Below are 11,982 nucleotides of genomic sequence, written 5' to 3'. Positions count from 1 at the left end.
TCTCAGGATTCCAGAAGTCAGCACAGCGATTCTTTAGTTAATGCCACACTGACCACTGATGTGTGGAGTCTCCCGAGGGCTCCCAGTCACAGCCCCCGAGGCTGGCACCAGTGTTGTTGGTCATGGATGACATTTGTGGCTACTAATGAACTACAGAAGTGAAAATAAACATCCAAGCAGAGACAGCCCATTAAATGTGTTCACAGTGCCCCAGGGAAACCAGGTCCCACTACAGCTCCAGGAACACGGGTTGAGGCAGTCACAGACATCATGGTTATGGCCTGGAAGGGTTTTCCGATTTAGAAACAGCCACTTCTGGTCTTTTTCTGGAGCAGGGGAGGATACAAAGTGAGAAGCAGGAAGCAGTCAATTAGAAGACAGGACACTCCCTTCCAACAAGCAACAGGTTTATTCCTACATCGGTGAGGGTGTGTGCAAGATTCCATATAGGTTCTTTTAACCACAATTACAAATCTGAAAATATATTAAGCACATACATCATTTAAATAGAAAGGCCAGTGAGGTTCTTTCTTCAAACAACGTTGGTTACAAACGCAATAGCGTGGGTAGATGCTATGGTATGAAAAAATAGATTTATTGCCATCTTAACTAGATTTGCAGAGAACATGTAAATGATTTTTGAAACCATGAAAGTGCTCTATTATAGAACATAATAAGTTCAGCTGCTGGATATATTTACATTATATATTATGCTTCACACAGATGAAGAAGCAGCTAGCTCCACTTCTGTGGACTCTAGGATTACCAGGCACGACCTAACATCCAAAGCGTACAGCCAGGAGCACTCTGAACCGTGCATGCAGGGTACGTATGAGCTGTGAACTATTCTCTACACAGCGGAAGTTAAGGAGACAAACATGCTCTTTGTTCCTGGAGAATTTACAAGCCCGAGAATTTTTAAGCCTCACAAATACTGGGCAGGATGAAGTGCTCTTTAAGTGGGGGCATTGGTGCCTTCTCTTGTCAGAATGGTAGAGACCAGAAAGACGCTGTGCTCTGGTCTAGACCTTCCCACTAACCGGCTGATGGAGACTGGTCGTCTCTGCTAGATTTCCAAAGCCACAAGTGCAGGTGCTCCTTTCTCTAGCTTAGTTACACACATAGCTATCAAAATACATCTCAGATGTAATGGAAAAGCTTGCGGTTGGTGCAAGGATGGCATTCCTTAAAAGAAATTGCTTGAGGCAGAAAACAGCCCAAACTAATCCTTCTGTGACTGTTCTAAGAAGGGACACATTACATTTGTCTGACATAATTCACAGTTTTGAAAGACTTACTTTGGTGTCTTATATAAGATCAAGTGCATTGGCATATAGGTTAAAAATAATCTTTGGTAAATCTTTTAATATATCGTTTATTTCCATGACATAAACCTCTACTTTGGGAGCATCCACCAATAATTTCCTTATTTAATCAATGTTATCTATATAGACAATCTATACAAAAATAAAACGCATACATTTATTCCAAGGAAGCCTCTATACAAGTCAAGTATTCTTTCAGCCAGAAATGTTTTCACTGTTAAACACATTTGAACAGGTTTTTTGTTGTTGTTGTTGTTGTTATCACAGCTGCATTGACTGTCACCCTGAATCTCCACTGAAATGGCCAAACACTCTCAAAGTTACCCTGCACTATAAGACACTAGGGTGCTGTGTCTGTGTGTCTGCAGTGACAGATGCTCGAAACTGAGTCACACACCTGGTTAGTTAAAACACCAAATGAACCGATTCAATTGCCAAATCTGCTGAATAGCCTGACCGACATGATCCCACAGAATCCCAACAGTAATAAGACAGGTCAAAGATCCCTTACCCGAAATGCTGGTGATCGGAATCTGCTTGATTTTAAAAATAAGTTTGGAATATTTGAATAACTGTGATTTGAATATTGAGGATGGATCCCATGCCTAATCAGGATACTCATTTCTGCCCCTCATATGCCCTGGATACGTAGCTGACGGTAAACTCACACGGTTGTTTTAATGTACCCGTGTTCTGACTGAAGCATCACGCAAGGTCAGTTGTAGAACGTCCTACTGCGTCATGTCAGAGCTCAAAAAAGCCTTGGACTTTGGGGCATCTTGAGTGTTAGATAGGGGGCTTAGGGATGGCCAATCTATCTGCTTTAATAGAGATAAATACATGATGATACTTTCAAAGAACCACCCCAAGAAGGCAGACACGTCATTCTGTCTTTCTGATGTCAGCTTCGCTCACCTCCTCTTCAATAGTTTTCCTTCCTTGTGCCATTTTACTTCCTCTCTGCAGTCGTGGTTTAAAGTTTCCTTTTCTGTAAAACATTCTTTCAACACTGGACGTGTTTTTGAAGCTTGGATTAAACATCTTTGGAATGGTAACGGGGCACTCACTCAAGCAGGCATGCTATTTCTCTGTCGACTCCTCGGGCGCGAGAGCTGGTGAGCTGGGACTGTTGGTGCCTTCTTAACGCTCTTGTCTGGTCGATTATAGCCATTTTTTTTTTTTTTAGTTAAACAGAACTTGGAAAACCTCTGAACTGTTTCTATAACCAAGCAGCTAATTACTTGTTATTGTTGTATGGTCAGGTTTGGTCTGGGCAGCTTTGTATGAACAAAAATTCTAGCGTGTTCCATGACTGGGACTTGAAGGCAAATATACAGATCTATTAGCTTCAAGGATTCAACCTTCCAAAATGCCCATTAATTAACGGAGCAAGAATTTAGTACATGGCAGATCTTTCTGGATTTTTTTTTGCAAAGGGAGCAGAAAGTGTTAAATACTAGAAGTTAGATTCTTAACACCAAGATAAGAGAAACAGTGTGAAGTATAACATGCGAGCCCTATTTTTGTGTTGCTGGACATCTGTTAAATCATTTCATATTATTTTTCTCCTATCAATTTTGGGCCTTCTTCCAAGAGGTAATAACAAAATTAATTACAGAGCCTCCTAAATATAACCGACCCCAAATCGCTGTATTGTTGCCGTTTTAATGTTGAAAAATTAAGTCTTAATCACTCTTCTATAATGCTGAGCTTGTGAAATGTTAGCAATGAATGAAAGATGATGAGATGAACAGACAATAAAATCACATCCCCCTGGCACAGGTGCTGTTCGATAGGAAGAAGGGGCAAGCGTCGGGGATGTGGAACTTGGGCACTGACGGGTGGGAACTTCCTCAGGATGAACGTTTGTAAGCCCAGAGAGGGAGATGCAGCTCTAAAATCTGAAAGTTGGCAGCTTTCCAGAGAAGAGCAGATTGATGATGTAAAATTGATTTAATGTGAGGAGATTAAAGGAGTTAATTATAAGGAACCTGGGTAAATAATTATTAGGATGCAAAACAGAACTCTCTCAAGATTTGATAGCCTTGAAGGGCTTTGAAGCCTCGCTGATTAAAGAGCAGCTCTCAGGTGCAGACAGGATGCCCGCCAAGGCAGGAAGTGGAGTGTTTTCGGAGACACAGCCACATGATGCAATTAAGGGGAGATGCATCCGATGGAGCGAACGGCAAAGAAACCTTTTCTTTTCTCTCCTTGCTTATTTTGTGGTACCTGAGATTAAACCCAGGGCCTCTCACACACCAGGCAAAATACTAATCTACCAGTAGCTACATTTCCGTTCTGGCTGTCTGCTACAGTCGATGAACGGATCAATTGGATTTGTATTTCATCTTCCGGAGAGAGAGACAGCATAGCAAAATGTTTGTTGCTAGATGTGTGTGTGTGTGTGGGGGGGGGGGGGGGGAATGTTAAACTAGTCTTGAGAAGGAGGAATCAGTGCTTCCCGGAATAGGTGACAAGAATGTATGATTGCCCCTAGTTGGGTGGCTGGATTCATTTCTGTATCCTGATTCTCCCCCAAATGCTTTGAGGGTAGGAGTGTCATTTATGGTCACAGATGTGCAGGTGTTTTGTGGTTATAATGCTTGGTTCGTGCAATTTTAATTACTTTCTCTTCCGCGTCTAGTGGCTTGCGATTGAAACAGCTTCAGCCCTTGCTAGCGGGCACCTTGCGGAAGGTGACCACTGTGCCCTCGTCTCCTCGCCTGGGCCCTCTTGTAAGTTCCAGTCAACACAGGCACAATGCTCATCCCACTGTCAGACGTTCCCTTTGCTGACAAGGAAACGGGTTTTGGAACAGCACCTCATAGGTTCCAGGCAGTTTGCTGGGACTTTTCTCAATGACCGAAGAGCTGAAGCGAACGTCTCTTTCCCGGCTACCAGCCTGCTTTGCATCAAGCAACATCAGTTTACAGCCCTGTTTTATTTTCCTTGCTTGAGGGGGTGGGCGGGAGCTCTGGATGGTTGCACAAGCATGCTACCTCCCAGCAGCCCCTTCAGCCCAGCCTTCCTTTTTCTCCTAAGAAAAATGATCCTTAACAGACGCCACACCAAAACCATGTCTGACCTCCATTTTCTCCTTAGTTACACATCTCCAAGCTTACATCTCTGCTCCTCTTTTTTCTGTCCAGGTTTGATGAGTCCCAGGATACAGGATCAGAGCCTAGCGGTGTTATTTTCACAAGGGCACAGCGCACAGAGACACTGTGAAGACTGAATAATTCTCACTGCTGCTCACAGGGACCCTTAGGAACCGTTCCTCTATTTCTATACACTTCAAGTACCCCAAAAGACATCTCCAGGATGGGTGTGGAGTTATGTAATTAGGAATATCCTAGTATATTTACAAGCTAAATTTGCAATGATTTTTTGGTATAGTTAGCTATCTTCAATTGTTAGGCCAATTATATCTATTTTTGTTATGGGAGTTTATGATTTGTAGCAAAGCCACACATGCTCAAGAGAAACGTGATGTTTCCACAAGTGAAGCCCTGAAATCAACAAATGTGGCTTTTCACTCAGGCAACCACGAGAATTCTTTCTGGGTTTTTCTCAGAAAAGATCTAGGAACTGGGTATTGATTTGCTCGATGTCCACTTTCTAAGTTACTGGAATTTTTACAGTCAACATATGGCGCAGATTTAAAGATAAAGTTGGTAGGGTGTGTGGTAAAATTTCACTGCTTCAGCAGACTTAAGAAGATGTTGGTATATCGTGTTTTCTTGGGTCAGGGGCATGACCTACCACCATAGCTCTTTCCAAAGGAAAGCCAAGTCTGAATGCTGCAGGGACGCGCCCTGCTTTGTGCAGGTGGCTCCAGTCAGAGGGACAGCTGGCATTGCTATCACTAGGTATTCGTCTCATCTGTTAGTGTCCTTCTCTACCAGAGTCCCCAGCCCTGCAGCCACTGCAAGTTTCACAGTCCTTGAGCCGACCATGGCTTGTAACCCTGGACAGATTCATATCAGCAGCTTCCAGTTAATATCACACACCTAGCTCCGCTTTGGAGCTGCCTAGCCTTCAGTTTTTAAATTTATTTTGAATTTCTTGGCATATGCTCTACCACCAAGGTGTTGCCACAGCCCTACTCCTCAGAGTCTTTAGACCCCAGGCTTTGTTAATAAGGCAGCAGCCTGGCAAAGCCAGCCTTATGCTACGCTCTTTTCAGCTCGGCCCTTTGCTCACCCAGTGGGCATCACGGCAGGCAAACAACACAGCCCCAGGGATTGTTCTTGCAGCCTTCTCTGCACGCATTTGGCCAGTGGTCCTGTCATACAGGGGTGAATCAGCTTATGCAGAACAAGTCATGAACACTTCAGTGTGGAAAAATAGTATTATATAAAGCTTCATATTAAACATTATGAAAAATACATATTTACAGGAGAAACTACAAAATACAAGTATGTACAATAATATCTGTTACCTTTAAATTACATAAATTCTTTAACATTCTCCCGATTAATAAATTATACATAGTATCAACAGAAATAGCTGGCACCTCTGCAGGCCATGAAGCAAAGGTCTGGCGTTGAAAAGTCACACACTGAAAAACTTTTATCCAGGGCATCTTCGGTCCATCCTTAATGTCTCGAATAGATTGCATCTGGAAGCGAAAATAGTGTGGTCAGAGATTGTAAAACTGTGGTTTTCAACATCTGGGTCACGGCTGTTTGACAAACCTGTCTCCAAAAATATTGCCCTTCATAACAGTTGCAAAATCACAGCTATGCAGCAGCGACAAAAAAATAATTTTATGGTTGGGGGTCACCACAACACCTGAAAGGGTCGCAGCATGGGAAGGTTGGGAACCACTGCTGTAGAGGGACCTAGCAGGACTGTCCCTGCTACCCTGCAAATGACATTTATACCCGAAGACCCTGGTGGACATCGCTAAAGTTCCATGTGGTTCAGGATAGAGCCTCGCCTGGGGGCCAGCCCACCCCATTTAGAAACGCAGATTCCTGGACTTAGAAATGACTCCTAAGGCCTCCTCCTGCCTCTGAGGTACAGAGGGAGCCACAGGCCCGGAGGCAGAGTAACGTGCCCGGGTTCTATAGCTTCTCAGCACTAGACAGTTCCAGAGCTGCGTTCAGAATCCCAGCCTTTAGGGTGGTGGTTATCTGTTCTCAGCACCCACAGTTAGCTTCTTTTAGGCACACCCAAGATTAGTTTTGAAAGGATTCTCAGACAAGTTAACACAAGACCAAGGAACCCCTAAGATCTTACCCCACCATCCCCGAGTTTCTTAAAGAAACTGACATGCAAAAGCCTTAATTTACTTCACCGGATAAATTAGGGGGTTATTATTTACAACACAAAAGATTATCTGATTTACAAAGCACTCCCCTAAATAACTCTGTTTGGTGCTTTACAGCTCATTAAATAACCTGATGGCTGCCCACGGTGGGGGGCGGGTAGGGAGGTGAGCAGGAATGGAGAATGCTGAGAACCGAGTAAGCCTTCGAAAATGTTCTCAAGCGAATTAACACTGTCAGCTCAAACAGAGAAGGCAGGGCAGAAGGCATGTCTGCCAAGAGAACCGTGTGAGTGGATCTCAGACCCTTGGCAAGGAACCTAGGTCTATAAGACCCCTTCCCATCTAGAACCACACTGTACGGTACCTTTGGCCTTAACAGTGGGCCAGAGGGCAGGAAGTCTCTCCTTGCCTGTTAATTATGCCTCGATGAAAGTGTGCCTAATGAAGTTTGTATTTTTTTTTACTCTTGAATTTTTTATTTGAAAGATATTTCATTCTCATCCTAGATGATCTATAAAATAATAGAACAACATCAACTGATTGTCTATTGTTCAGAGTTACTAATTTGACTGTCAGACTTCTGCCCGTTTAGTTTTTGTCCCTATAGACGGTGCTCCTGGTTGTTTTATATTCTGCATTTCATAACTTATGACATGGTTAAGCTATGATTTGTCACTCCCTTTAGTCTCTAGTGTGATGATCCTGGAAAGGGAGAGGACCTGCAGGAAGTGCGCCAAGTGAGAGGAGACAGGGTCACCGAGATCATAGAGACATTATTGTTGGTGGGTTAGGTTTCACAGTTGTTATCAAAGATCAAGCATGTTCCTTCCCAGTTCCCCACTTTCTCTGTCACCTCATGATATTCTCTCTCTCTCTCTTTCTATCTCTCTCTCTCACACACACACACAATTATCATCATCATCACCATCATCATCATCATTATCATCTAATGTAATATGACTAACTGTTGGACCCCATCAAAGGCCAAATGCATGAGGTCAGTCTTCTCATGGGCTCCATTTCTTTCTCTTATTTTTTTTATCTTTGTGATTATGCCTATTAAGCATAAGCTCTACCACTGAGCTACATCCTATCACAAGCCTCTAATCTTTATAAAGTATCTAGTCTCAAGTATTTCATTACAGCAACCACGAGAAGCTTCTTGTAAGGATATTCACCTTGTGATACTACCAAAGCCAGGTGTGATGGCATGTACCCCCTAATCCTGCTAATGGCAAGGCTGGGGTAGAAAGAATGCTTGGGCATAGGACTCCAAAGCCAATCTAGGCAGCATAGCCTTCATCTTGCACAGCAAAACAAAAGAACCTGTTCTTAATGACGGCGCTGTGCTATTATAAGTCAAAGTGCTTTGGTGTAGCTAGTCCCTGCTATGACTTGAACACGACGTCTGTGTCAAGGGTCCATTATAGTCAAATGCTTGGTCTGCAGGGTGGCAGTGTTAGAAACCTTTGGAAGATGCTAAGTCTCTGGAAGGAAGCTCTTAGGGAATGACTTAGTCTTGCCTCTCCCAGCTGTCTCTTGGCTTGAGATTTGACCATTTGCTCCAGCTGGCACTTCTGCCATTGCTGCCCACCGTTCAGTATGAGGTCCTCACCAGAGCTGAGCTGACATACAAGTCATACCCTTGAATCTCCAAACATGTGAGCTAAATGAACTTTCTGCTGGGTGATGCCATACACCTCGCGTGTTTTGCTACGATAACGCCAAGCCGACTAGTGTAATCCTCTGTTGCAGTACTGGTTTTCCCTCCGACCTGAAACTGGAAAGGCTTTGTGCACAAAGTGTATTCTGCCTACTTAAGAAGGTAGGAAAAATACTCAGTCACAGATGGGAATGTGTGAGAGACACGGAAAACCCAGATGCCACATTCTTCACCACAGCAATTTTGTTATCGATTCCAGTTACAGTTTCAGTGCATTCTTCCTCCATGGTCAGTCTTATCTCTTACAAAAGGGGCTCTTTCGCAGAGAGCACTCTGTAGGCAGGCAGAGGCTGAGACTCATTGACAGCATTCACCTGCCATGTGTGAGCCCCGGGTATCATGGCAGCAATGAAAACACTGTTTCTGCTTTAGTGTGGTAGCCCTCTCTGTTCTGCCCTTCCTCTCTGTTGCTACTTTGGGGGCGTCTTTTGGATAGAAGAAGAAATGGGAGGTTCGAGCTGGAGGAGCACTAAGCTAGTATGAGTTTCCAGACTGAGTGCATTTTGAAAAATGATCTTCAGGACAGCTGATCTAAAAGCCAGCGAGGTTAACTCTTACCTCTATGGTATTCTGGGTTCACATTTTCGTAGATCGGAAACAGGGGGTTTTCTTGCTCGTTCCGCAGTTTCCTTGCTCTGAGGACGTCTCTCACACACTGATGCAGATAGATGTACTGGCACTGTGGAAAGTCAGAGAACACATAAGAGGAAGTAGTCAGGGTTGACCTCGAACCCTCAAACTTCCCATCTTGTCTCTCTTGTGCTGGGAACACAGGCCTGGCTCTTCACACCCAGTTCGACCCCAAGCTGAAGAATGAACTCAGGGCTTTCTGCAAGCTGGGCAATCACTCTCCAACTGAGCTACAGCCTCTGCCCTCCTCTGCTTTTGGTCTTTTGTGGTGCTAGGAATTGAACTCAGGGCCATACACATACGAGGTAAGAGCTCTACCACCGAGCTGTAGTACCAGCTCACCGAGGACATCACAGAAACCAACCATCAGCAAGGCTTGCTCCAGTATCAGGAACTACCCTTTGCTTTCCTTCTCACAGATCCTACCTGGTCTTAAGCCACCTTGACCTTTTGAAAACTGGCTGATTATCTTTATGCTTGTGCATGCCTGCTTGAGTTTATGTGCACCATGTATGTGTGCAGGAGCCCTCGGGGGCCAGAAGACAATATTGGTTCCCTGGAACTGTAGTTACAGGGTGTTAACATCCATGTAGGTAGGTGCTGGGAACCAAACCCGGATCTTCTGAAGGAGTAATTGGCACTCCTGACTGCTGGGCCATCTCTCGAGCTCCCCAGAACTCCGATTTTTAATTAAATTGCTTGTGTGTAAAAGAGGTAAGCCGTGAAGGAACTCTGTTATACCCGGACCATAACTTAGCAATAAATTTTTCAACAGTGATCCACCATGGGCTTTGAAACTAATTACTCTGTATTAATTTGCCTTGTCTTAAATATCAACTTCTCTTTTCCCAATAGGATGTCCCTTCGAAAACTGATTACTTCAAAAATCATCAAGTTGTTACTGTACCCCCACTTAATTCTTAATGAAAAAATAGAAGAAAAAATACAAGCCTCAAGTCACACAAGATTTTTTTTTCTAATTGGGGAAGCCCTGGCTGAGCATCGACATATTCCATTTCATTTAATTCCATCTATCTTTGTAGTGTTATATAGGATTTATGATATTATATGCATAGCCCCTTGGTTCATGATTCTTGAGAGCAATGCTTAGCCGAAGGGCAGACATGACATATATCCAATACCTAGAAGATGATGAACTAGAGTTGTTTATAGAGGTTCACGCAGCAGGAAGCTCTTGATAGCATTTGGAGGAAGAAAATATCAAACTAGAAAGAAAAAGTGACCTTGAAAGACAAAGACACCATGAAGTAAGTGGGGTGTCCAGTGTGGCTAATATCAAACTAGAAAGAAAAAGTGACCTTGAAAGACAAAGACACCATGAAGTAAGTGGGGTGTCCAGTGTGGCTAACATACAGGTGGTACAGGAGACCCTCACGATAGTCTCTTAAATGGGACCTAAGACATGTGACCTCATAACGCCCCCAGTGTTTCTTCTCATGCTAGCGGTCAGAATGTCCGATTAGTCTCTCTCAACAAGGTTTTGCTGTATCAAAGAGTCAGCCTGAGTTAGGCTGCAAATCTGCCCCAAGGCAGAAAGATAAACAGGGGAAGACATTTGCAAGTCCTCTATTGCCTCTTCATTTAGAAAGCCTCCTGGTTTGATATATTCACCAAAAATTATAATGATCACCTCACGGTTTGATATAGTCGCCAAAAATTACATTGCCCCATGTCCCTTTGTATCCCAAGATCTCAAGGTATAAGAAAGCTAGGATCACCTGTCACTATGGACTCAGACAAATTAAGCAAGGGCTCAGAAATTCCTTTCTTTTTTCTGCAGCCATCACCCACAGCATTGGATGGCGAGCTAGTCCCTTCTGTACCCATGCCCACTCACTAGCCAAGCAAGTCAGGCAGGCCTTTGGCTTTTATGAGTCAGATCTGAGGCAAAGAACCAGTCCTCTGGTCTGGGCCAATGCGTGGACTCTGTGGCACCAGCTCAGTACAGCTGTATAAACAGGAGGACTTGAACTTGGAACTCCAGCACTTGAATAGAGAGCCAAGTGTGCCAAAGCAGCCCTCTAGTCCTAGCACTGGGGAGGTAGGGAGGGTTGTATCCGCGGGGTTTACTGGCCAGCCATCTAGATGAATGAGTGAGGGATCGGCGAGAGACCTTGTCTCAAAAAAATAGGGGGACAGCAACAGAGAAAGACATCCAGTGCTCACTTCTGGCTTCCATATGCACACAACACTCCCCCAACACACGTGCATATGCACAGAGAAAGGAACATGTACACACACACACACACACACACACAAAATGTACACAGATACCTCCCCCAAAACAATGAGTTTAGTGTTAAGCACGTTGAGTTGGAGATAAGTGTAACGTGTATGTGGAAGTGCACAGCAAGCAGGTACTTAGATAAAAGTTAAGGAAACAGGGAAGGAGAATAAGGGTAGAGGAACAGCAGTGTGTTCCTGGAAGTGGAGGAATAATGTAGCCAATGACAAAGATTGAAAGAAATAGAAAGCTTCCCATCGTCTGGAGCTCAGACGCTGGAAATACAAGCAGAGAAACAAGGTCACCAAGCCTTCAGAGCAGTGGGAAGAGAAGACAAAAGGGGAAAGGAGAGGAATGTTCATGGAGCAGGAGGAGCTTCGGGCCATGGATGCTGCCTCGGGTTCTAACCTCTAGAGATCCTGCTTAGGGCCAATGTGCAGCCCAAGACTTTGGACCAGTTCATAGAAGCGAGGCGTAATCCAAGTTGTCTCTGAAACTAATGAGGAGACTAAACACACGCATGTGCGTGCATATTTAAGATTATAGTGTGTTAGCTACTTCTTCCCTCTTACAGAGTAATTATAGTCTGAGTTTGTAGAAATGCCTACTGAAATGAAACACCGCTGTGACTTTTGAGCAACATAATAGCAGGGTATTTGCTCATTTGTATAAAGAGATTTTAAAAATTGACACAGAGACAGAGAAGTTTCTACTGCTAAGACCTTGTGCTCCCCGGGGTGGGGAAGGATGACAGTTAAGATATGTTATGTAATTCTATCCCCTA

General features: G+C 44.0%; 1 protein-coding gene across 2 annotated transcripts in view; it reads right to left on the bottom strand.

The window, feature by feature from the left end:
* Positions 1-390: 390 nt before the first annotated feature.
* The window catches only part of Ptprb (protein tyrosine phosphatase receptor type B), a 118,781-nt gene continuing 107,189 nt past the window's right edge, over positions 391-11,982 (bottom strand). For both annotated transcript variants that reach the window (XM_038314945.1, XM_038314946.1), the window contains 2 exons: positions 8,882-9,002; positions 391-5,946 (listed from right to left, as the gene is read on the bottom strand). In XM_038314945.1, the coding sequence (XP_038170873.1) occupies positions 5,924-5,946; positions 8,882-9,002 (144 nt within the window). In that variant the 3' untranslated portion in view covers positions 391-5,923. The remainder of the gene's footprint in view (positions 5,947-8,881; positions 9,003-11,982) is intronic.

This window comes from Arvicola amphibius, chromosome 17, assembly GCF_903992535.2.
Source record: "Arvicola amphibius chromosome 17, mArvAmp1.2, whole genome shotgun sequence".
NCBI lineage: Eukaryota > Metazoa > Chordata > Mammalia > Rodentia > Cricetidae > Arvicola > Arvicola amphibius.
This window is presented reverse-complemented; position numbering and strand designations above follow the sequence as displayed.